This window comes from Notamacropus eugenii, chromosome 3, assembly GCF_028372415.1.
Source record: "Notamacropus eugenii isolate mMacEug1 chromosome 3, mMacEug1.pri_v2, whole genome shotgun sequence".
NCBI classification, from domain to species: Eukaryota; Metazoa; Chordata; class Mammalia; order Diprotodontia; family Macropodidae; genus Notamacropus; species Notamacropus eugenii.
In genome coordinates, this window is record NC_092874.1 from 28,816,053 (window position 1) to 28,843,400 (window position 27,348).

The window sequence follows — 27,348 nt, forward strand, 5'->3', positions numbered from 1 at the left end:
CCTATTTACCTGGACTAACATATTTTGTTATTGTTGTTATGACTTAGAGAGTCCTATCTGTTAAATTAATTTTCAGATTACCCTCCTTTTCTTTTCATTTGAAATACCTTGGAGGTTAGCACTGTGGTATTGATTTTGGGTCATGCCAACCACAGGGCTCAGTAAAAAAATAAAAACACCATTATATTCTTAAACCAAATTCTGATTTCAGAAATTAAAAATACATCTTTGTCTTTTTATGTATTATTCATACACTTTATAGTCAGAATGTTTATTTAGCACCTATTCCTGGGGTGCTTATGACAATTCTACCTTTAAAAATATTAAGAGTTGTAATGGATTGCTTACCTGAACCATATCTTAGAGATAATTTAGTTCAAAAACATAATATAACAATAATGGGGGACTTCAGTTAACTAGACTTCTTCTGGAACTTTCTGCTTCTTGAATTATCTTAGTTATAAATTCATTCTACAAAAGGTGCTAGATCCAACCAGGGGAAATTTTATTCTGTATCTAGTTGCACAAATACAAAGGATCTATTTTCAGAGATGGAAATTATGGGAACCCTCAGGGGAAGTGATCCATTTCTTTTAGAATTTGATAAGAAAAATATCCAGGCATAGTCTGACATGCATCCTAGATTTGGGGAAAACATTTCAAAAGGTTCAGAAGAAACATAGGATGTTTTCTTTCATAACATGGCTATTATGGATATGTTTTGCATGACTCCACATATATAACCTATATTGAGCTGCTTGCCTTCTCATGGGCAGGGGAGAGGAATGAGAGAGAGAATTTGGAACTCAGGTTTTATAAATGAATGTTAGAAATTGTTTTTACATGTAACTGGGGAAAGTTAATTTTAAAAAAGAAGAAGAAACATAGCAGCCTATGGATTAAGATACTTCATTGGGGTGATCTGATCCCAGTCTCTGAAGGAGGGGGGACCTGTGGACCAAGCCCCCTGAGCATGGAAAGGGCCTTTAACTCTTGCTGCAATCAGATTGTTAGGGGAGGAAAATCTGAGATTTGAACCCCTGTCGGAGAGCAAGGTCTCAGCCAGTTTTGATCATGATCCCAAGAATGGGGATCTGAGACTCAATCTGTGTGTCAGGCATGGGGCCGTACACTTTACACTTTATATGTACGTACATACAATAGATCTATATATATACACACACATATAAATACATTAACACATGCATACATATATGTATACATACATACATTATGTTTATTCATATCTATATCTATATATACAAAAACCACCTGCTGTGTGTCAGGCATTGTGCTGTGAACTTTAGAATTCTCTCCTGTGATCCTCACAAATGCCCTTTAAGGTAGGTGCTGTGGAGGAAACTCAGACAGACAGAAGTTAAGTGACACTGCTTGTAGGTGTCTGAGTCTGGATTTGAACTCAGGTCTTCCTGACTCCAGACCCAGTGCTTTATGCATTGTGGAGTTCCCTAGCTACCTTAAATAAGTGAACAAAATAGATCTGTTATGATGCCGGGAATGCTCAAGACAAACCCATCCAGAAGAGGAAAATAACTCCAAAACATGTACTTCCTGACCCCCTTCCTCCCAACAAAAGGCACAGCTTGCCTAGAAGATCAATTAGAATTCCTAGAGGAAATAGTATGAGTTTGGAAAACAAGTTTAAAATGAGATTATAAATGAAATACATGACAGGGGAAAGAATTGGAAAAGAAATAAAAGCTATGAGGGAGAAATTTGGGGGAAAAAAATGAACAGCTTAGCATAAGAGGTACAAAAGCTTTTTTAAGTATTCCCTGAAAGGTTGAATGTTCCAAGCAAAAGTCAGTGATTCCATGTGACAACAAGAATGCTCAAAGTCAAAAGACTGAAGAAAACAGAAGAAAATGTCCTATCAAAAACAACAGACCTGGAAGACAGATCAAAGATTTAAGAATTTAAGAATTATTGGGAGACATCCTGGTCATGTGACCAACAGGTGGAGAACTAGAAATTTCTCCAGTCTCTATGACCTCTCAATAGTCCCCACATTAGGAATTATATTTCAGAGATAAAGCAATGTCAGCTATCTCCATGATCAAGGATACCAAGAGCCCCGAAAAGATAAAGATTTAGTGAATAATCCCTAATCCCTAAAGTGTATCCTCACCACCACCCAACCATACTCACAGCAATATTGTATAAACTGTCCTGTTGCACATTTACAGCAAACTTAAATCTATACCCTGATTGAACCCTCCCTCACCCCGCCCCCAAATGCTCAGGCCGTGACATCAGTGTGGCAGCGCTCTGTGCCACCACCAAGCTCAGTCAGAGAACTGAGCATATGGAGATGAGACGTGTGTAGCTGTGTGAATCTCCACTAAGCCTGAGCAAAAGTGCTCAGCACCCCATTGGGCCAGTTATGTCTTCTCCCCCACCTCTACCCCCCAGAAGTCACTTGTGGCAAAGACCAAGGCCAGTGAATCATGAGTTGCCCATATAGAAGGAGGCTGAGATGCTTTAAGATCCAATCAAAAGACTCCATAGATTGTTTCCAGAAAATAAAAAGGGGGGGGAAATCCCTATGTTGCAAACTCCAAGACCCATAGTAGTTAAATTTAATGATTCCATTGAAGTAGTAAGTTTTCCAAGCAACCCAGAGAAAGACCTTCAAATGTAGAGGCAATGAAATTCTGACTACCTAAGCCTGTTGTGCATCCACCAGAAACTAAAGTTCCAAAAACCAAAGCAAGGTGACGTATACTACAAATCTGAACCTAACCGTAAATGAAGAAAAAATGGATGTTCAATAAAAAAGACACTCAGAACACTCCTAGAAATAAAACATACTTGAAGAAATTATTTGCTTCTCAAACACACCAGGCAGCAGAAGGGTTGGGTAAACAAATCAACCTAGGACAATAACTAAAGAACAATCGATGAAGTCATTAAGAAATTTCTTTCTAAATGTAAACAAGGGGGAGAGCAGGAATCTAATAGAAGCAGTGGGGAAGAAACATCATGGCCTAAACCTCAAAACACCTCACCTGCAAGTGAGTCCTTTTCTTTCTGTAGGACTAAATTATAAAACAGAAATGTACAAAATGGAAGAGTATAAAAAAAGGAGTAGGGGATGAAGAAGATAGAGGGGAGTGTGTGATGTATCCTCATCCAGTCAAAATCTAAGAAGGAAGGGGAAATAACTCCTGGAATCTCTCAGCCAGAAGAGAGCCCTCCAGGAAAATGATCAAAGAGGAAAAGGAAGAGATTGAAAAAGGAGAAAAGAATGGGAAAAATCTTATTTCAGTGGTGGGAGTGAGTATCCCTGATGAATACACTTAGGGAAGAATAAGGATTTTCTGTAAAGGGAGATAGGGACTTGCAGGAATTTGGTGCTTAGAGACACCATTCACCCTGCCTCAGGAGAAGAGTTCCTGGGAGCAGACACCATCCAGAAGAGTGGAGGGCACGGATACAGGAAGAGATTTTGAGGCAAATTTGGTGGGGAATTCCTGCTCAGGAACAATACCTTCTCTCTCTCCTGCAGGAATTGATATTTATGAGAGTAAAACACAAAGAAAAAGGGAGCTAGGGGACAAGACCTACAAAACAATAGCCAACTCTTTAGTAGAGGGAACCGTAAATAGGTATCTTACAAGTCTTAATTCCATGAAAAATACAGAGAATAAAAAGTACTAAATAAGTAAAAGGTCTGTGAGTCAAAGAATAGTTGGATAGAAAAGACAGGGAAGAAGAGTAATGAAGAGGATGAGGGAAAGAAATCCTTTTTAGAAAAAAGTGCGGGGAAATTAAATTTTAAGGAATTAACACAATAAAACAAGTTGAAGAGGGAAGGGAAAAGGGAGATTATACGTGATTATATAACTGAGAAGGAAAAAAAAAGAGAAAAATTAAATAACTAGAAAAAGCAAGAAATAGAAAGGAACTAATAAGCAAAACTCCGAAACTAGGAAAAGGGATAGCAAATCGGGCAAGGACCCTAAGGGTGAGGGGCTTAGAACCCGTGTGAGTATAGTTACCTTAAAATAGATTAAGCTACAATAACTGAAAACATAGTGCCTCATTTACAGAGAAGGGGGAATCCTAATTTAGGGGAGGGGAAGTATTAGAGACAAATGAAGGAAAATAAAAATTAAATTGAATAGCTATAAATGTGAATGAATTAAATAGTTTAATAAAATGAAAAAGAATGATGTATTGAACAAGAAAGCAAGACCCCACAAACTGTTCCTTGCAAGAAACACATTAAAAATAAAATAAAGACATTAGAAATCAAAGACATATACAGAATAAAAATGAGGGTCTAGAAAAAATTTACCAAGCATCAAGTGAATCCAAAGAAGCAGGAGTTGAAATCATGCTGACAAAGAAAGTAAAAACAGTCATTTGGAGCCTAAAAGGGATAAACAAGGAAACTGTATTATGCTGAAAATAACCATAGACAACAAACCAATGCCCATAATAAACTGATATGCTCCAAATGTCCTAGCTTCTAAATTAATAAAGGAAGCATTAATTGAGTTACAAGAAGATAATAGACAGTAACACAATAGTGACTGATTTTTAATGTCCCTCACTCAGTTTTGAGTAAGTCTAACAGAAAGATAGAGAAAAGGGAAAAGATAAAACAGAACGCTGTAGAAACTGAAGCTAAAAGTTTATGGCATCTTCTAAATGGGACTGCTGAAGAACATACATAATTCTGCTATTGTCTGTAAGAAATGATGAACAAGAGGGCTTCAGAGAGGCCTGGAAGGACTTAGATGAACTGACACAGTAGCAGCCACAGTGTGCGAGGACTGTTTCTGATAGACTTAGCTCTACACAGCAACGCAAGGACCTAAAACATTGCCAAAAGACTCTTGAGGCAAAATGCCATCCACATCCAGAGAAAGAACTGTGGAATTGGAACTCAGAATGAAGCAGACTATTTTCTCTTGTGTTATGTTTTGTTTTGGTTTACCTCATGGTTTCTCCTGTTCATTTTAATTCTTCTATGCAACATGACTAATGTGAAAATGTATTTAATAAGGATGTATGTGTAGCCCCCATATAAGACGGCATGCTGTCTTGGGAAGGAGGTGGAGAAAATTTGAGACTTGTGGAACTGATTGTTGAAAACTGAAAACAAATAAATTAATTTTAAAAAAATACATAATTCTCAAAATCACTTGGCACTTAAATAAAAAATGGCCATGTATTAAGATAGCACGGAGATATTCTTGTGAATGTGCAAAAAGACAGAAATAGTTAATGCAACTTTTTGGACCATAATGCAATAAAAATAGTAATCTCTATAAGGACCACAAACAAAAAACAGACAACAAAATGGAGACTTTAACATTGAAAACCTAAATAATGATTTGCTGTAAGAACAACTCATGTGAAAAACTTGTAGTGATGGAATTGGCACATCAAAATTTCTGGGATGCAACTATCGCAAATAACCCTACAAACACACATGAACAAAAATGAACTGAATGTGCACTTAAAAAATAAGAAAATAGCTAAACAAATATAAAATAAAAACAGAAGAGGAGATATTAAAAAATTTAAAGGAGAAATGGATAAACTAGAAACAGAAATAATTGATAAACCTTTAGCAAATCTGATTAAAAAGAAGGCAGAAAACAAGGTCAACAAAAAGCAAATGCTTTGGCAAAATCCAAACAAAACCAGAAGAAATAGAAAGTACAACTAGAATCTATTATGCATAGTTATATGTTAACAAAACGGAACACAAATGAAATGAATACTGTTAAAATATAAAACACCCCAACTAAAAGATGGCCAATAAATTCCCAGTCCTGATGATTCACTGGAGAATTCTGTCAGACTTTTAAGGAATGAGTAGTGTCCATCCTCCAGAAATTATTCACACCTTACCAAAATCATTTTTATGAGGCAAGTAGAAAACTAATACCTAAACCTAATATCAAAAATAAAGCACAGGAGAACTATGGGTCAATATCATTAATGAATATTAGTTCAAACATTTTAAGTAAAATTCTGTGAAACAGACTACAGCAATTTATCCAAGAAATCACTCAATATGATCAAGTTGGATTTGTAGCAGTGCTGCAAGGATAGTGTAATATTAGGAAAATAATTAATATAATGAATTTTAAAACCATGTGATCATCTTAGTAGATGAAGAAAAAGCCTTTGACAAATCTCAACACTCGTTTATGCCAGAATCCCTACAAAATATAGGCCTAGAAGGTTCTTTTTTTAAAACATCATAAATAGTATCTAACATAAAAAACAAGCATCATATGTAATGGGGATACACTAGGAAGGAAGGATAAAAGCACTTATTAAGTGCGTACTATGTTCAAGGCACTGTGCTAAGCATTTTACAAATATGTCATTTTGGTTTCACGATCATTCTGAGTGGTAGATCCAATTATTTCCATTTTGCAGTTGAGGAAACCGATTTTGACAGGGTTTTAGTGATTTATCCAAGGTCACACAGTCTTAGGTAAAATTTGAAATTGTCTTCCTGGTTCCAGGCTCTGTGCACTCTATAGCACCATCTAGCTCCCTTTTCCATAAAGCAAGGATGCTGATTCTTAGGCATAATTCTGGTATTAGAAATAGTTCTGGAGGTGCTGGCAACAGCAATAAGATAGGAAAAAGAAATTAGAGATGCAAAGGTATATAAAGAAGATATAAAACCATCCCTATTTGTCGATAAGATAATGATAAACTTGGAAAATTCTAGAGAATCCATGAAGCTATTAATGGATAATTAATGGTCTCGGCAAAATTTCAGGCTCCAGCAAAAATCAGCAGCATTTCTGTATGTAATAATAAAAAGTCCCAAGAGGCAGGGTAAGGGAAATCCCCCTCCAAATGACTTCAAAATGCACAAAAATATCAGGGGATTGACTGACCTACCCTTGGACACAGAAGGTTTGTGTAGAATCAAGGACAAGGTGCTCCTTAAGGAACGCTGCAGGATTGCTGCAGGAGCATTTGATGCTTATGGTTGGCCTGTGACGTTCCTGCCAAAGTTAATTTACACTTTTAATGCTATATCAATCAATTTATAGAACTGGATAAGATAATGAAAAAAATCCATTTCGAAAAATAAAAGATGCAGAATAGCTAGGGAAATGATGAAGAGAGGGGAGGGATGGAAGGAAAATAACACTTCCAGAATTCAGATTATATTATAAAGCAGCAGCATCACAGCCATCTGGTGCTGGTTAAAAATAGTGAGGTCAGTCAGTAGAACGCACTAGACAAAGGAGAATCAGAAATGGTAAAACTCGGTGTCCAATAAATTGGAAAACACAAGTTACATGGGAAAGAATTTCTCATTTGGCCAAAAACTGCTGGGAAACCTGGAAAGCAGTCTGGCAGAAATGAAGCTTAGACCAACAGCTTACACCATCTTCACAATAGGTTCTAAGTAGAAATTCCATCTTAATATTAAAGATCACGCGATTAAGAAAAAATTAGAAAAGAAGCAGATCGTAACCTTCTCCCAGTTACGAATAACAGATGTCTTCTGAACCAAACCAGGAGCAGAGCAGGAATGTGCCTGGAATGACCCTCCTCCTGCTTCTTTCCTGTGGCTCTTAGCAAGGCTTGGGTGCCACCTTCCTGGTCCTGCCAGCCGCTAATGCCTCCTCCCCTAAAACTACGTCATACTTCTGGTTCATACATACATACATGTATATGTATGTATGTATGTATGTATATATGTGTGTATGTATACGCATATACATATATATTTATTATGTCTCCTCTGAGAGAACGTATGCTTTTGTAGGTCAGGGAGCATTTCTTTTGGCCTCTGTATCCCTTGTGCTCAGCCCTAGGACCCAGGAGATGTTTAATCAGCGCTTGTGGATTGACTGATTTTTGTCTTTGTTCCAAAAAACCAAAAACCCAGCCTTGTAAACAAGGAGTATTAAAATGAACTGGGAGTGATCGTATATTGCTTAGATCGAGCCATGGTTTAAAACTTTATTTTATTGTGAATGTTTTTTTACTTATGTATTTTATTGAGTGTATTTTTTGTGTTCTACACAAGTAGCCTCCATATTATGCGCAGTGGGATAATTTTTGTCTAAGCATCTTCCAGTTATTTCCTTCATTTGTCTACCTGACAGCAATAATCTGCTGCTTGGAATTCCTGGCCTCCATTCAGAATTCTGGTCTTTAGCTTCCTGTTGACCTTTTTGTTTATACGTTCAATAGAGCCCATGCTCCTACTGGTGGTGCCTTTCAGATCATTCCCATTAGGACAAACTGTCAGTGACTCAGAGCCTGAAAAGACAAGGAGGATTCTATCCCCAGGCTCGTTACTACTTCTGGGGTGAAAAAGAGATGGTGTGAAAACATGATTGACTTAAGAAAGACACACACACACACACACACACACATGCACACACACGGGCAATTAGTGAACAGCTGGTCTAAATTTATACTTTTGCTGGGCAAGTGTTCGTTTCAGAACATGTGTGAATTTTTGTGTGCTTTTCTTAGCAGCCAGAGTGGTGTATGAGTTACTGCCATGTGTGAGGATTTTTTTTTCTCTTTAAAAGAAGTAAGCACTATTTGAGAGCTCTTGGTGTTAGGAGAAGTCATAAAAATAGTTCAGCCAGTGTTAGTTTCTGCAATAAACATCAGGTTCCTTTTGTGTTAGATTCTGTATTCATGTGTCTGTGTACATGTAGTAAGAATCATTATATGAGAAGGTGCGATTTATGTCTCTTTGCCGTCTTGTCCTCTTGTTCCCAAAGGTAATTTAGAAGATATTAATTGATAGAAAGTAGTGTTTAAATTTATCCAAATAAGTAAAAACTCTTCTTTTTGAAGTAACAAGCACAACCTAGTGCTGCAGGGATGAGAGCCAAGGGCTGCTAGAGCTCAGGCTAGAGAAGGAGAGAGGTCCTTATCTTCCTGGTGGCTAAAGGCACTTGTGGGCCCTGCTTCTGTTACATGGAGGCTGATTTTGTCCCACTGATCTGACAGTCTGTTCCAGATGTGTGTTTTTCTCGCAATGAGTCTTAAATACGTCTCCATATTCTTCATACGAATGCAGAGTTGGCCTGCATTTAATGGGAAAAGAAGACACATCCTCGATCTCTAACATCACATTCCCCATTCTTGCATTGTCTTTCTACTGCAAGCCTCTCTGACTACTCCAGACAATTAACTCCTGCTTCTTGTAGCTGCTGCCTTAGTACATGGTTACCAAAGCGGCTGTAATAGCTATGTAATCAGCAGTTTATTTTTATGTCTGCACTTATCTGAGCTGTGCCAATGCATGCATAAAGAAATAAACCTTGTTATTTAAATGCTATTAAAATCACAAGCAGTGAAGTAGTTTGCAAATTGAAAAAGACAAAATTGAAAATGAAAGCACTTTTGGAAAACTCTCCTCCCCCATTCCACAAATGAGAGTTTGAGTGGAAAATTACTGCAAAAGGAACCACTAGACAAACTCATTTCAATATGAAAAAGCAGCCTTGAACAATGCACTTAAGAGCCTTTGTTCTGTTTTCTGTAAATACTGATAAAGGTTTGAATCCATTAAATCCATGATTAGTTATAGTAGAGCTATGTCATCAATTTGTGTCACACACACAGAATCAGGTAAACTGCTGATTCATCAGGCCTCCAGAATCATCCTAAATACACGAAACATGGCTGTTCACTGAGGAAGAGGTCTACAGCTTGTCACACCAGTGATAAGGTGGCACCATTGGGTTTAACATCACTCTTTGGAATGAGCCCATTCATCCTGTTTTAAATAAAACAGATTTTAGTATTGTAGATCTTAGGAAATAACTTTTAAATTATTTAGATAGAAGCTCAGATCAAGAGGTTTGGTTTTGCTCTGTTTTTCCCTCCATAGGCTTCTGATGCAGCTATTCTAAAAATGCTTCAGACCAAATTTGATGACGTGCTTGTCTACGAAAACCTTTCTCTTCAGAAGAAAGCTTTGACTTGCATTCCAGTGCAAGAATTGCAAAGAAGAGCTCAAGAGAAGTTTGAAAGAGCTAAAAAAGTGGATCAAGGTAGTACTGGGACTATTTATTATTCATTATATTCATGGGTATAAAAGTAAAAATATTAGACTGCTTGTAAAGTGATAATATGGTGCTTTCTGTGCACTCTGCCTAAACTTTCTCAAATAGTTTATATATTTAAAAGGTCAATAGTAATGTAAACAATTGTATAAACAACTGAATACACATATTTATTATACGTAATACCTACGTAAGTCATGTTCATAGTCAAAAATAATCCTTCCTGATTTGACGTGTTAATGACTTAATGATCTGTTTACGATATGGCCGCTGTCCACAGCTCTGTGAGTAGATTAGGAATTACTTGGAGCCCCAAGTAAAATTATCATTGTTACATTCTTTAACTCCAGAGGCTAATATGTGTGTGTGTGTATATAAAGAACTCACTAGGGTGAGAATACAAGCATTAACCCCATTGCTTAGCCCAGTGCCTGGCACATAATTCATTCCCAAGTAATTTATGTTTTAGGTTTTATTGTATGTTATAGGGTTGCATTGTATATATTGTATGGATTGACTTCAGTGAATTCTGATTCTCTGTCTCACTGTTCCACTGGCCTTTTTTTAACTAGAACCAAGTAATTTTGATGGTTAGTCCTTTATAGTATTTTACTTTTTTTCTCACTTTTTCTCTAGGTATTCTAGACTTTTTTGTTCCTCCAAATGAAATTTTCATTACCTCTGTAAAGTATTCCCTTGATAATGTGATTGATATAGTATGAAATCTGTAAATTAATTTAAACAATATTGTCATTGACCCAGTCATGAGTATTGAAGATTCTTCCAGTCTAGATGTCATATGTTCAGTGTTCTTTGGTAGATTGACTTCCTTTTTTTTTTTTTTTAACATTTTGTAATCACTTCTAATGTAATTTTTCCTTTTCCTTTTTCTTTTCCCTTTCCTTTCCTTTCCTTATAGCTGTGTAAAAATGTCATTGATTTTCGTGGATTTATTTTGCATTCAGTACCTTAGTGAAACTCTTAATCATTTCAGTTGCTTTGCTGATTCTCCGGGATTTTCTAAGTTAAACCACCATGCCGTCAGCAAATAGAATTTGGCCTTCCCTTTGCCCGCGCCTCTGATGTCTTTCTTTTGTCTTATTGCTGTGGCTTGCATTTTCAGAACTATATCAAATCAGGGAGAAAGACATCTTTTCTTTATTCCTTTATTTATTGGGAAATTTTCTAACATTTTCTGCTAGATTTTGATTTTAGATACTTTTCATCATATTTTTAAATGTCTCTCTAAGGTCATACTTTGAAAGATTATTTTTAGTATAATTGAGTTTTGCATTTTGTCAAAGGAGTTTTCTGCACCTCTATAATCATGTTTTATTAGATAGTTGGTTTTTACCATGACTTATTGTATTGTTGTTTTCCTAACGCATCCTTGCATCCATGAATAAATTAATGTAGTATTTACGGCAGAATATGATTTAATTTCTTAATTGGCACTAATTAGCTATATTGGTCTATTTCTTTAGGCTTCCTTGGTTTAGGTGTTAGTACTATATTTGTCTAATGAAAGGAGTGTGGTAGAATGTTTTCGTTCCCAATTTTTAAGAATAGTTTATAAAATGTAAGTATTAATTCTTTTAAAATCTACATAATCTTCCCATGACTGCATCAGGACTAAGAGTTTCATATTTTTGGTGGTTTCTCTACATCTATTTTGATTTCCTCACTTGATTGTAAATTATTTGAATTCTTGGTTTTGCTAGCATGTAATTGTGTAGCAATTTCTGATTTTTTAACATTTTCTGTTGTGATCTTATTAACTTGATTTTCCTCATTTTATCCACATTGACTAATTTTTAGTTTTTTAAAGAATCAACTTTTAATTTTGTCAGTTTTAAAATCTGCCATTTTATTTGTCTGATTTTCAAGATTTCTTCTTTTTGGATTTTTTTTTTTGGTGTATTTCTAATTTTTAACTGCGTGGTTAATTCATTAGCACTTTCTTTGTATTTTACTGAAGTATATTCTTAAGGATATAATTTTTCTGAGGACTGTATTAACTGAATTTCAGAAATTTTCATATGTTGTCTCATCACTGTCTTTCTCATACTTACAAATTATTTCATTTATTTGTTTATGATCTGTTTTTTGGGCAGGATGTTATTAAGTCTCTATTTAGGTCTGCATCTTTTGAATGTTCTCTGTGTATTGATGACTACTTTTATTGTGTTATCTGTTAAAGATGTTTATTATTTATTTTTTACAGCTGTAATTTCTGTATTCTTAGTTCATGGTTTGTTTTTGTAAAGGTTGTGGTGTGAGAAATGTGTATGTTATTAAATGTTCCATTCAGAAAACATCATAGGCCTTTCAGTTCTAAATTCTCCAGTGGTCCGATTCTTTATTTTCCCTTTTGCTTATCTTTCTGTTAGATTCATCCAACTCTAAGAGAACGTTCAAGTCACCTGCTGTCTTAGCTAATTTTTCCTTTATTTTTACATCTAGTGTGTGCATGTTTAGTATTGAAATTAGTTCATTATCTAGGAACTATCCTACGCTTATGAAAGAAAAGTTTGTTTCATTCTTTGAATTTGCGTCCCCATTACCTAGCACAGTTCCTGGTCCATAGTCGGCACTTAATCAGTGCATAATGACTGTCTAAGTGCTGATGTTACAAATTTTAACAAAACAAAATTTTTGACAAATTTTTAATAAGTTTTTATTTTTACTTTGTCTGATAAATAACATGACTGCAACCCTACTGTTCTGGAGTCATCTGATGCATAGTCAGTTTTGTTCCCATTTCTCGTTTTGTTTTTAGGCGTGTTTTTTAATACAAGTGATTATGGGGTTATGTTTAATAGAAAACGGTCGCAGCTGTGACCATTGCTGTTTAACTCCCCTTCATGACTTACATGTCCAGTGGGGAGGGCGTGGGCTGACTGTCTCTCTGTGGTTGGGCCATGGCAGGAGAACAGGGAGGGGAACGGCCCAGGATGGAAGGTGGGCTCGCACCTGCTCGGTAGCCAGCCTCTCTCCAGTCAGCTCTTACTTTAGCTTACCTCCAGTATTACTCTGCACTCTGGGTAGTTACAGACTCAGGAGAGACATCTGTTACTATTGCCCTTTCCCACAAATCTGTGCCATAAGAATGAGAAGTGCTGTTCTCATCTCCTTCCCCTGAAAATTTGTGTTCTGGTGCCCGGCTTTGAAGGCGTCTATGGTCCTTTGCTACTTTGACCATACCCCTTACTTCAGCTGTTCATGCATTTCATCTGTGTCTGGCTGTGGCACCACTTTTGGGGTTTTCTTGTCAGAGATACTGGAGTGGTTTGTCATTTCCTTCTCCAAATCATTTTACAGATGAGGACACTGAGGCAAACAGGGTTAAGTGACTTGCCCAAGGTCACAGAGATAATAAATGTCTAAGGCCAGATCTGAACTCAGGAAATGAGTCTTTCTGACTCCAGGCTCACATGCTATCCACTGTGGTGCCACCCAACTGCCCATTACACACTTTAATATATAAGCTCTGTGTATACATATTTATGTGCATGTATATGTCTAAAGGCACACATATGTGTTTGTATCTATAAGTATATGTATACATGTATGCACATGTGTATATATATATATATATATATATATATATATATATATATATATATATACATAGGCATGCGTGTGTGCCCATGTATAGGGATTCTTAATCTAGAGGTTCATGAACTTGGTTTTTAAAAAATATTTTGATAACTATGTCATTACAGTTGGCTTTCTTTGTGTATTATATTTTATGCATTTGAAAACATTCTAGAAGAGGATCCACAGGCTTCAAAGGGGCCCATGGTCCCCTCAGAAGGTTAACCATGCCTAATGATGGATAGACACGCACACATGAACAGGTGACGTGTCATATTTATGTACATCATGACAGTTGTTACACTTTCGTATGTATATGTCTCTACACAAACAAGTCAAACCAGTGATGTTCAAGTTCTGCTAAAACTCACAAGCATGAATTCATTTTCAGATGGCAAGAGACACCCCTGAAAACAAAGTCACTTTGGGATACTTCTCTCCATTCCCACCTCCTTGGTTAAGGTGATTCTTGGAATAGAGAGCTACCTCAGAAGAATGTTATGCAACATGTTGGTGCATTTTAAGTTCAAAGAGTGGCTGTTTCTCAGTGTGCACAATCATCGGAAGGTGTAGGTCATAGTAGCTATAGATATGTTCGCTACTCCTGTCATTGGATTTTTCTGTTGGTTTTTATACAGTCATTGTAATTTTTGTATAAATAGGCAGCTTTTAGACAAAATGGTGTAATATAAGCAGGAGATGGATTTGAATCCTGCCCCTAACATTTACCAGCCGTCTAACCATGGGGAAGGCCCTTAACTGCTCTGAATCTCTGTTTCTTTGGGTTTAAAATGGAAATGATAAAATCTGCAATATCCACCTCACAATATTTTTTAAAATTATTTTATTTGTTTTCAGTTTTCTCTAATCACTTCCATATGTCTTAGATTTTTTCCCCTCCATCCCCCTCCTTTTCCCCTTCCTCCCCACTCCCGCCCTGAGACGGCGTGCAATCTTATATAGGTTCTACACTTCACAATATTTTTGAAGGATCAGATGGGATAATGTCTGTAAATGCTGATATTCTTGGCTCAGTTTAAAGTTCTCTAAAGTGTCAGGCACTGCTGCTTTTGCTGTTATCGAGGCCTCTGTGTTAGACCAAATTGTGCACAACTAGCACGTGGTGGGCGCTTAATACAGGCTTATTGATTGATTGATTGTAACAGCTTAGGTGTTGCAGAAGTTATCTCTTATGCCTTAGTTTGGTTTTAACCTTTCAGGTGGTAACATAAATGAAGAGGATTTTCTTCTGCTGGAACTCTTGCACTGGTTTAAAGAAGAGTTTTTCCAGTGGGTGAATCACCTTCCGTGTGCCAAGTGTGGCGGCGAGACGATAAATAGAGGAAAACTGCCTCCTGATGATGATGAGCAGAGGTGGGGAGCGAGTCGAGTCGAAGAGCATTTCTGTAGCTCCTGCCATGTCAGTAATCGATTCCCCAGGTACGGACACACCAGGTGGTTAGAAGCACCTTGCTATCTCTGGCCTTAAAGATTGTAAGTTAATTTTCCTTAGCTGAATTCTGTTATCCCCACTGACTGTATGTGATTACAAAATCAGAGCTGTGTTCCATCTGAAAATAATATTATCCCTAGAAGTACTAGAATATTATTTATTTCAGTCATCCACTTAGAAGTAAATGTATAAAGAAAAACAATGGCTTTCTGATAACATGAACAATAATGCTCAAAGCTGTTGCACTTAAAATTGTAAAATAAAAATACCACGGAACACTGTGCTAGATAGTTTTAAATGGGAATGGGCTCAGGCTTCTGTCTCACTCGCATTTCCTTCTTTAAAGTTGTCAGTTTGCATTATTAACTTAGCTACTTTCTCACCCGACTGATTTGTTACTGCTAAATTTACATCTAAGGACATTTATTTGGTCTGCCTTTCTTTCTTTGCTTTCTTCACACTAATTGCTTTTTTCCTAGATGGGTTTTTGCCTGCTAATACAGGATTTGTTACAGTATTCTTATAGGACAAGCTGCCTCCCCTTCCTAGTTAATGTTTGAAATTCCCAAGGTCTTAGTATTAGTCATTCAGTGTCAACTGGGACCTGGAGTTGTCTTACAACCTCTCTTGTTCAGTAATCAGCACATTTGAGTAGGTGGTGCCCCTGTGGGCTGTTCATTGCCCAGCCTAGGAGCTTGTTACTTTAGCAGATGCCTAGGGACTGGTTAGCACATCATCAGAAATGACAAAAGGCTTATGAGTGTCAGCCAATGGCCAGAGGCTTGTCATCATCTGTATTAGAGGATCCAGGCATTTTACTTGACAGAAGCAATACAACAAGATGGTATTGTGGGACTCCCCAAACCAGGATTTCCTATAGTGAATTTTGACTTGACAGAACTCATAATTTAAGGAATTCGTTTTTAAGGCAGTCTCCCTTAAGAGAGATGATTACTTAAGGTCAAGGGGTGTGTCCTCAGCTGTCGCTGTAAGCTAACTTTGACTTGGAGACCGTGACTTTCGCTCCCAGTCAGCTTGGTCATTATCATTATTGTTTTAGAAGCAAACAAGCTTTTTCATTTGGAAACTCTTTAAATCCTAAGAAGGTTTTATTGACGAAGCTAGATTGCTCTTATAATGACACCGTGCCAAGAGAGCTTTGTGCCAGGTGCTGTGAGACCCGGTGCAGGCTGGCCTACAAAGGCCTTAGTCTCAGGAGGAGATGGGATGCAGGGTAATTCATCTTTCTGATATGGTCAGCTCATTCGTTACAAAAGAAGGCATCTTGTTGTGGAATGGTCATCATCAGGGGACATGGGTGGGTTGTGGAGGAGGTGGTATTTAAGTGGAAAGAGTGCTTGGAAGGCATGAGGATGCCAGGTGTGTTCAAGGGAAACAGCATTGCTCCGTTTGGGTCGAGTGTTGAGTACATGGAACTATCAGAAAAGTCTGGAAAGCGAGATGACCTTGACTGCTGGGCTGAGGGGTTTGAAGTTTACCTGGAAAGTAATAGGAAGTCCCATAAGCAAAAGAGCAGGTGTTATAATCAGATTAATTACTTGGTGAAATAAAAGGTGAATGAATGGGAGCTGTGCCACTTGGTAATAATAGCTGTTGGTATTTTTAAAGAATTATTGATCCTGGAATGGCAGCATTGTAAATGATCACATTGTTTCTTTGTTGGGCACATGAAAATGTAAAACTTTTACAGTTTTGGAGTGATCCAAAACTTGGAAAGAATACAGACACAGACATATATGTATATATATACATCTGTGTGTGTATATATGTGTATATATGTATATATGTGTGTGTGTGTGTGTATGTTTATGCACACATGCATAAAAGAAGATGTAGAGTAAAATAATCAAAATAGTGCTTGCTAGTTCAGGAAGCACATCTTTGAAAGTTAAGAGAAAAGAACTTGATTAATGAAAAATACTTCATTCAATAACTTGTGAATAAGCAGCATCCTGTTCATCTACCAGAGGGTTTAATTTTCCACTCATTAAAAAGAGCCAGGGCCAGGCTGGGCTGCCCCACCTGGGAGGAGCAGGGCTGACCCCAGAGAAGCTACCCAAGGTGCTTCTCCTAGACTGAAGCCACAGAAGACTAGATTTGTTTCTTTTCTCTTTAAGTTTTCCTTGTCATTGTTACAGACTTCACACAACATCCACAGGTACGATACAAAACAATGCAGGACCGACTGCATATGAAGCTGTGAATGTCCGCTGGGAACAGCTGTGCGCGTCAGACTTAACATGGCTGCTCCAAAGCTCTCCTGTTTGTTTGTTCTGATTCTTCTCTAGTTACTTTTATGTGTTTGGTTAAATGTTACTCAATTACATATGAAATATTCCTAACAATCTTTTAAAAAATTTTTGAGATCTGAATTCTCTTCCTCCCTTCTGCTGCTCTGTCCTTGCGGAGGCAAGCAATTTGATATCTATTACAGATGGTTCTCACTTTAGTTAAGTTGACCGCACCATGGTGATTTTTACATCAAGTGAATTTACCTACAAACAGGGGAAAGGGAAGGTGGAGGGACCTTGGAAGGAGACCACATGCTCGTGGAGGGGTGGGACTGGCACATGGTTCAAGGACATGTGGGAACAAGAGATAGAGAAGTAAGAGCAGGAGGAGAAATACTGGTGCAGGAGGGTCTGGGACCAGCTACTGGGGATATAGTACTGGCTGGAACCAAGAGGAAGAAAATGCAGGGAGGCTGGACACAGACACAGACAGGTGGGGAACTGGGGAGACATGTAGTACCCAACCAGGGATGGACAGAAGACAGACATACAGGTGGGTGGGCAGAGTGGGGCAGAAACCTCAAGCCAAACCCCCAGCCAGCAGCAGTGGCTGTCTCTCCTCACATCTGTTCTTGTGCTTTCACTTGGAAGGGGTTTTTTTTAGGTTCATTTTTTGTTTATTGTTTCGGTGGGAGGGTAGGAGGCCTTGGAGCTGAGGGGCAACATTGGAGAGAACACAGTTATTTAAGTTCAACTTAACACTTGCTTTTTTGGAATGCATATTTCTTTCAGAATTCTTTATGTAAAGTTGAATTTGCATAATGCTAATTGACAGAAAACTAGAACTATAAAGATGTGAAGTTGTGCAAAACACATTTCCCTATTATCCAGGTGACAAAAGAAAACAATAAAAATGAAATTAAGAAATATACTTCAGTTTGCATTCAGAGTTTGTCAGTTCTCTCTCTAGAGGTGGGGATAGCATTTTTCATCATGAGTCCTTTGGGATTCTCTTAGATTATTGTCTTGATCAGAGTAGCTAAGTCTTTCACAGTTGATTGTCCTTACAATATTGCACTACTATGTGCACTGTTTTTCTGGTACTGCTCACTTCACTTTACGTCAGTTCATAAAAGTCTTTCTAGGTTTTTCTGAAACCATCCTGCTCATCATTTCTCATGGCACAGTAGCATTCCATCACAATCATAGACCATAGTTTGTTCAACCATTCTCCAGTTCATGGGTATCCCCTCAATTTCTAAATCTTTGCCACTACAAAAAGAACTGCTGTAAATATTTTTGTACATATAGGTCCTTTTCCCTTTTCTTTGATCTCTTTGAGATACAGACATAGTAGTGGTATTGCTGGGTCAAAGAGTATGCGCAGTTGTATAGTTTTTTGGGCATAATTTCAAATTGTCCTCACGAATGGTTGGTCTAGTTCACATACGGTGCAGAACTGTCCCAATTTTTGCACATCCCCTTCAGCATTTGTCATTTCCTTTTCTGTTATGTTAGCTAACTTGGTAGGTGTGAGGTGATATCTCAGAGTTGTTTTAATTTTCATTTCTCTAGTCAGTACTTTAGAGCATTTTTTTCAAGTGACTATTGATAGCTTTGATTTCTTCTTCTGAAAACTGTTCATAACCTTTTGACCTTTTATCAATTTGTAAATGTTCTCATCTTTATGATTTGTCTCTATTTCCTATTGTGACATTTAAAAAGTTTGAGAGAGATAGTTTCTGGGTAATTTTATCATTTATTAATAATGCCAATGTGTACATTAATAAAAGGATGGTCATTTGGCTGTCTCTCTTAGACCAAAGACCTCATAGTAGTGGACTCATGTTTTATATGACCATGGAAGAGTAATGTTCCTTAGGGTGGAAATCAACTCTGGTTAACAGTTAATGAAGAAAAGAATATTATACGGAGAGGCTGGACTGTAATGACAATGAGGGTCTTTGGGCGTATGACTTGGGTTACCCAAATTTCCACATCATCTGTCTAACAGGGGAGGAATCAACATTTTCCCAGCCCTGTCTGAGCAAACACAGTGAACCAAGAATGTACTCATTAGCCTAAATTTAGAATTTCTTTTAATGTCTTTGATTATATCTCAGTCATCCTGGCTGGGTAGGTCTTTGAGAGATAGCCCACATTGGTTGATTTCTGTTTGAGAAAGTAGAAAATGGGAAAAACTTTGGTCCTAATTCAATTAATTATTAATAAAAAAGAGGAATAATCATTTCTCTCACTAAATATTTGAAAAATGAAGCCTTTATCAGAGAAACTTGCTGTACAATATTTTCCCCAGTTTCCTGTTTTCCTTCTTATTTTTGTTATATTAGTTTTGTTTTTGCAGAAGCTTTTTAATTTCATGTAAACAAAATTATCTATTCTATTTAACTCCTCTTATCTCTTTCTTGTTTAGTCATAAGCTCTTATCAGACAATCTGACAGGTATATTTTTCCCTCATTTTCTTCTGATATCATCCTTTATCATCCTTTTGGGGTTTTTTGTAAATTTTATTTTAAACTTAAATACAAAATAAGAAAAGAAAAAAAATATTGCCACATGCACAGCAGAGCATAAGAGAGCATTCAACATATAAAGCAATAAACTCACATTTCAAGAAAACCTGTATAGTAAATGCTACACATTGTGTTCAGAGCTGTTCATCTTTTCTTTACTTCCTTGTAAGTTTTATTTTGTTCTTTGCTATGCACTTTTTACTTTGTTCTTCACCCTCCACCCCCAAAGGCTACAATTAAGCATGGATATATCTATCGATGATAGATAGATAGATAGAGAGAGAGAGAGAGAGAGAGAGAGAGAGACAGACAGACAGACAGACAGACAGACAGGTAGATAGATAGATAGATAGATAGATAGATAGATAGATAGATAGATAGATAGATAGATAGATAGATATCACCCATCTGGAGCATTATTTTTAAGTTGTTTTGAGGGGAATGTTAAGAGAGCTCAGCCAAGTGCTTTCTCTGCTATATTGGCTCTGCCCCTCTGTTCTGATTCTGAGCTTTTTTCTCTCTCTTTTTTACTATTTTGTTGATACTCCTTTCTTTTCTTTTTTTAGCATTATTATCCTCTCCCCCCCCCCCAAAAAAAACCCAAAAGTTTAAGCCCTCTCTTGTAACTAATAAGTATAATCAGGCAAATAAACGTTTTGGCCATGTGTGAAAGTGCATGTCTTATTTTATACATCTAGTCTATTAACTCTCTACCATGTGGTAGGAAGATTGCTTCCCCAGGCTTCTGCAGTCAGCTGGTCATTGCGATGACCAGAGCTCTTCAGTCTTCCAATGTTGTTTTCCTTTGTTGTCATTGTATACGTTGTTCTCCTGGTTCTGCTTAGGTCATTCTGTTGTTGTGGTTTAGCCATTTCAGTCATGTCCTATTCTTTGTGACCCCTTTTGAAGTTTTCTTGGCAGAGATACTGGACTGCTTTGCCTTTTCCTTCTTTAGCTCATTTTACAGATGAGGAAACTGAGGCAACCCTGGTTAAGTGACTCATTCTGGGTCATACAGCTCGAAAGTGTCTGAGGCCAGATTTGAAATCAGGTTTTCCTGACTCTAGATTCAGTGCTCTATCCTTTGTGCCACCTGTGTGCCCCTGGGTCATCCTCCATCCATTCATATATGCCCTCCTGGGGTTCTCTGAATCTGTCCCTTTTGTCATTTCTTAATGGTGAAGTAATATTTCATTATGTATATACCACAATTTGCTCAGCCACTCCCTAGTCTGTGGGCAACCATTTGGCTTCTAATTGTTTATTCCAGCAAAGAATTATAAATATTTTTGTACTCTCTTGGGTCTCTTTAGGGTAAAGACATAATAGTGCTCTCACTGGATGAAATTCTAACAGTATGATTTTGCCTATGCATTCTTGAAGAGTTTAATATATTTATACACCAAACTTTAAGGAGGTTGGGGATGTATCTGTGTGTGTGTGTATAAGACAAAGTATCTACTCAGTACTATTCTTTTTGTCAAGAATGTTTGAAAGTCTTCTATTAAAGATCTATTTTTCCCATAGGAGGTTTTTTTAAATCATTATTGACCTGTTTTGTTTTTTATATTACAGATATTTCCAAATTACCTCTATCCCTAGTTTTTCTTCTAATACAAGTTTTGTTTGTTTGGTTTTTCAGGTATAATGATCCTGAGAAACTCTTAGAAACCAGACGTGGGCGATGTGGTGAATGGGCCAACTGTTTCACTCTGTGCTGCAGAGCTCTGGGGTTTGAGGCACGCTACGTCTGGGATTCAACTGGTAACCATGTCCTCTGGAGACTCTTCTGTCCGATTTAGCTTGCTTTTAATGTTTTCTCATAAAAATCTCATTTGTGGTTTGAGGTATATGGTACTGTATAGACAACGAAACACAATTTACCTGACATGGAATGCCTTGTTCTCTACTCACCAATATGGTGTTTGCTTCTTTGAATCTGGTCTACTCTTCACTCTGCTCATTTAAAAAGTAAAATATAAGACAATCCCTGCCTTTAAAAGGAAATGCCAATAAAGAAGCCAATTGGCGTCAGGAAGGATAGGGTGGTAGAGGCAAGCTCACTTCCATAACAACTCCTGCTTCTCCCAGGACGTTACAGATATAGCTGGGACTTATTTCAGATGAAAAGAAGTACTAATAACTCATCGTACTTTAGCATTTAGCAAAAAGGATGTTTATAAAAAAAAAGTATGCTGACTAAAAATAGTTTGTTTGGAGACTGTCTTGCTTACTAGTATTTGTATCCCAGCACTTAGCACACCATTCACCTACCTACCAATCTCTCTGTGTTGTAGCATAGTGATTTTTTTTAACCATCTTAAATTTGACTATATGGTTAATGAATTGTTATTACAAAGAACATAGGTCTTTTTAAAAAGATTCCAGTGAAATGGATTGGGGGGGTGGTGGAATTAAGGAACAAGTTTTCCTTAACACATTTCATCCAAAATCCTATCTCATAGGTAAAAATGTGTGTGTGTGTGTGTGTGTGTGTGTGTGTGTGTGTGTGTGTGTGTAAGTAATACACACATAACACATTATACATAGCATAGATATATATACACAAGTGAATATAGCCATCCATACATGTCTATATATAATGTGTAGGTATAAAGATAGAGCAATAGATATGTTTAATTAGCTATAAATTTTTTTCTCCTCTATTGCTTGTGCAGATCATGTTTGGACAGAAGTCTATTCTCCATCTCAGCAGCGATGGCTACACTGTGATGCTTGTGAAAATGTTTGTGATAAACCTCTCCTTTATGAAGTAGGATGGGGGAAGAAGCTTTCCTATATCCTAGCATTCTCCAAGGATGAGGTAGGGAAAATAATTTTTTTTATACTTGAGACATAAAAATTAAGGTATTTTAATTACTTCACAAATGAAGCAGTTTACTAAATTAGCTTTCCAAATAAAATAGAAATTTTTTGTGTCAGATTCTGAAAATTTGTTTTGTTTTCCAATCACTCTTAGAAATATGCTGGTTATAATTTGAAAATTAATATCTTTGCACTATTTTCTAGTGTTTAAAGAGAATAATCTTGAAAAGCTTGCTAAATATTAGCTTGTTGTGTGTGCTGCATATTCAGAAACTAAGTAGTGATGGTCATGAGCATGATAAACGTAAACATCCTCTCTTTTGTTTGAGATTGTTGATGTCACTTGGAGATATTCCTGTAAACATGAAGAAGTGGTCTCTAGGAGAACTCAGATTAAAGAAGAATTACTTAGAGAAGTGATTAATGGCCTTAATAAGCAGGTATGGAATTGCCCACTGTTTCTGTAAAGACAAAGAGTTCTAGAAAGACAAATCTCTGTAAAGAGATTTGAGCTGAAAATAAAAAGTCGTTTTCTTTTCATCGGGGCTATAAAGTGGAAGGGTTGCTTTGTAAGAAAGTGTGTTTTTTCTATTTGTACTTTTAACTTTTCCACATGGTAGAAAATGGAACCTTTTTAAATCCTTTTTAAACTTTTAAAGTGCATTTTGTATGTTAGACTCCTTTGCTTTGTCTCTTGTGCATTCAAATTGCTTCATTGAAGTGTTACTCCCATACCTTATTTGAGGAAGTGTGGGGGAGTCTTCAAAGGCTGTGACTCCAAGCTGGACAGGCTTCATCCCCATGGGTGAGGGGCTATTGCTTGAGAATTGGTCTAACTGGCAGGAGGTTCATCATGGGGTTGGCCATAGGGCAAGGAAACCTTCAGCCACAGCTCTTAAAGAACAGTGATCTGTGTTGATAGAAGAGCCTTGTTGACAAAATCACAGGTGCTTTATTTAAGTTTGAAGCCTAATTCAAATCCTATATATTTTAGTCTTCTTTAATGTGGACTATTATAAAGTGGAACTTCTCCAAGTATGTTACAGTACAGTTTTTGGTATTAAGGGGCTTAGGATTGGTTGGTTGTTGTCCTATGTCCTCAGAGAGGACCAGAAGGGCATCAGTATGTTGGGGTCAAGGTACAATGTGCCAACGGTTTCTGATCAGACAAATATGAATGCAGAAGGCTCTACCACAGGTTGGGCACAAATAGTCCACATGAATATTTGAAGTGGAAATGGCTCTAAATTTGCACATCTCACATTTCTTTTGAGCTAATGCAGTTCTGCTTTGCTCATAGAGTGTAGTGCCTTCTTTGATGTAGGCATGCTGAGTGGTCCTTTACCCGTGTCTCCCATGTCTCACAATTGATTCCAGAATTCTTCAGAGAGTCCTTGAGAATGTCCTTGTACAGCTTCCTCTGATCTCCGTGTGAGCATCTGCCTTGTGGGAGTTCTCCATTAAATAATCATTTAGGCAAATGTACATTTAGCATTCAAACAACGTGGCCAGTCTGTTGGACTTGCACTTTCTACAGTAGAGTTTGAATGCTTGACTTTTCAATCTGAGAAAGGACCTCAGTATCTAGTACCTTATCTTGTCAGATGATGATCTTCAGAATCTTCCTAAGAATTCAAATGGAAGTGATTCAGTGTCCTGGCATTGCACTGGCAGACTGTCCAGGTTTTACAACAGTGAGGTCAGCACAGCAGCTCTGTACACCTGCCGTTTGGTCAGCTCCTTAGAATTAACTTTTTAAACAAAGGAAGAAAAGGGTGCAGAAATGGAGAGATGCTGAATATTGGTTATTAGACTTACTATTTTCCCTGGCCCTTATCTATGGCATTCCAGTCTTCACCTTATGAATGGCATGAGGGATTTATAAGGTAGGAGGTGTGAACAACAAAGGGGATACAGAAGCATGCCGTGTATTATGGGCTAGTATTTTGTCATTGGCATTTATTTGGCAGTATTTATCAGTGCTGACACTCGTCAGTGAATAGACTGTCATTGACCTTTCCCAACTTTCTGAAGTAGATATTACTTGATAGGTGTTATTTCCCCTTTTTACGGATGGATAAACTGATATTCCAGCTCAGTGCCTTACTCAGAGCTCCATAGCTGAGAACTGCCAGTGACAGCATTGGCATCCATGGGTCTGTAGACTCTTTCCAGGGCACCAAAATGTCACTTCTCCATGGCTTCACACCAGAACTGTGCTGCATTTGCAGATGCTGCAGAAATACATGTTCACTTACTTTCAGCAGGGTCTTAGAAGGAGGCAAGGCTAACCCTTGAAACAGTGAGATAACAACAGAAGACCATGTATCATGAAGGGCTGAATTGGGGTGTTGACCTTGGGGAGTTTGGAGCAGGAAGAGAAGGGTATGGAGGTAGGCACATCAGTATGGAATGGAGATGCGAGAAGGGTCAGCCCCAGGTCGTGAGTACAGATGATATGAATATGAAAGAGCACACACTGGAGCCATTTCTGTATTCTGTCATTAAAAGGGACTGGCACTTTTTGCCTGTTTTCCCAGTGCTCATTTGGGATCACATCAGTTTTGTGTATTTGGATCTAAGACTCCTGAAGGATATTTCAAATTTGGCCTCTTACACACTGTAAGGTGTGGCTAATGTATCTGGTGTGGCATCCCTGAAGGCCTACTCTGATGCCTGTGATGGTGATGGCGGGCTCTCAAAGGCTGTGCCCACAGGACTATAGGCCCAGTCAGGAAAGGAAGAATATAGACCTGCTGCCAGAACCCCATGCCTGCCATCTCCAGTCTGGCTGCAAGGTTATGAAGTTTGAGACCACAACACTGGAAGACTGCTGATGCTCATCATCTAGCAGCAGAGTCCTGTGCACTCATGAAGTCATGCAGAGTCTTCAGATACCAAAGGGAATGGGCAATAAGTAACTCCAAATTCTCTGTTCTCTGTGAGAATTCTCTGTCAGCTTCTGCCTCTGTGAAGTTCATCCTGTTTCAGGCATGGTTTCTAGTGTGACTGAACATCACCAAACATTCTGATGAGATTTTACTTAGAGCCTTAATTGGGCTGCTATTGAGGGGAAATAGCCCTTGTCAAGCTGTTCTCTTGTTCGGTCAGAAATTCTGAGAAGTCATTTCATGTGCCCTTGCAATCTTTCAAATAACCTGAGAAAGGGATATTTAACGTAGCTAGCTCCCTTCTCCTCCAGAAGAAGACACTCTGGTATGTAATGGATGAGTGTGTGTATGTGGGAGGGTGTATGTGTGGTTTAGAGCCTTTCTCCTTCTTACCTTCTGTATAAATCTCACTTTTTTACTTTACAAAATTTCTTCTGCATTTTTGTCACCAAATAGACCAGCCACATCTTGCAGAGTGTAATAGAACACATGTGCAGTATCCTTCAGGAGTCCTAGCTCCAGAAGCCAGAGATTGATGGGTCTTAGAAGTGTGCATTTGGAAATTAGGCAAACAGTGTCAGTCATGCTTTATTTATAGAGCATAGAAATGACTTCAGTGTATTTCAAAAATAGATTTGCCAAAGAAAATCAGAAAGTAGAATTTGGGTAAAGTAGTGTATTAAAATGTAAGAACATTTCGTTGAAAAAGTAAGTACAAAATGCTTTTTTTTGAGTAAATATCAGCTAATGATAGATGGAGTTAATTTAAATGAACAGTAGAACATAGAATTATCTTGGGGTTAGACTTGTTATAATTTGAAATTGTTTGCCATTATTATAATCCATCTTCCTCATGTTGCAGAGAGGAAAATGAAAGATTAAGTGACTCCTAGGGTGTTGAGAATCATTTTAATTGCATTATAGGGCATTTGATTTTCCTATCTCTTTTTAAGAAAAAAAATAAATCTTGAAATTGAAGGAAATGTTTCCACTGCTGTTTTTTTCCTTATCCTCTCCAGCTTCTTAGTTCTAAAGTTATTTCAGATTTTAATAATTTTTTTTTGTCCTTGTGAGACAAAACTCTGCAACTCCAGGTTGCAGAGAAAATACCAACCTGTGACTCTTGTGGGAGGTCCTTAGACCTGAAAAGACAGGCTCAGTTGTTGTCCCTAACCTTACTTAGACTCTGGCTTCCAGTAGGCCATCATCCGAAAGGACTGTCAGGTTTTTTGGTTTTGTTTCCCTTTCTCACAGAGGCAGCTCTCCTTACCAGAGAGCCGAAGAAGGGAGCTCCTGCTCAGGATCATTGTGGAGCTTGTGGAATTCATCTCTCCCAAAACTCCTAAGCCTGGAGAGCTTGGTGGCCGCATCTCGGGTTCCTTGGCTTGGAGAGTCGCCCGAGGCGAAATGGGTTCTGAGGTATTTGATTCATTGCCTGGGAGAAACTTCTCTTTCTTCCCTCCGCTCCCCTCCCATGAGCCAGCCCTCGGGAGTTCTTGGTCTTAGGATAATGGCTTTGACATTTCCCCCTATCAATTCACATTAGAAAGTAAAGTAATGGTTTAAAAGAACATAAAAATTTGGAGGGAATCAGTGATTAATTGCTTTGGAGAAGGAATAAGGAGAAATAATAGTTGGTGACAATTATACTATAGAAATTCTAAGAATTCTTAAACTTAAGGGTTTGAAACTATTGCATCCTTGTTAAAAGAGTTTTGATATTGTAAATATGCTTATTTGTG

The 27,348-nt window shown here is 37.6% G+C and overlaps 1 protein-coding gene across 5 annotated transcripts in view; it reads left to right on the plus strand.

The window, feature by feature from the left end:
* Window positions 1–27,348, plus strand: part of NGLY1 (N-glycanase 1) — a 56,288-nt gene that overhangs the window by 20,160 nt on the left and 8,780 nt on the right. For 4 of the 5 annotated variants that reach the window (XM_072651157.1, XM_072651162.1, XM_072651160.1 and 1 more), the window contains 6 exons: window positions 9,878–10,040; window positions 14,870–15,089; window positions 21,532–21,653; window positions 22,568–22,713; window positions 23,045–23,155; window positions 26,861–27,025. In XM_072651157.1, coding sequence (XP_072507258.1) covers window positions 9,878–10,040; window positions 14,870–15,089; window positions 21,532–21,653; window positions 22,568–22,713; window positions 23,045–23,155; window positions 26,861–27,025 — 927 coding nt within the window. The remainder of the gene's footprint in view (window positions 1–9,877; window positions 10,041–14,869; window positions 15,090–21,531; window positions 21,654–22,567; window positions 22,714–23,044; window positions 23,156–26,860; window positions 27,026–27,348) is intronic. The other variant, XM_072651158.1, reaches the window with a different exon arrangement.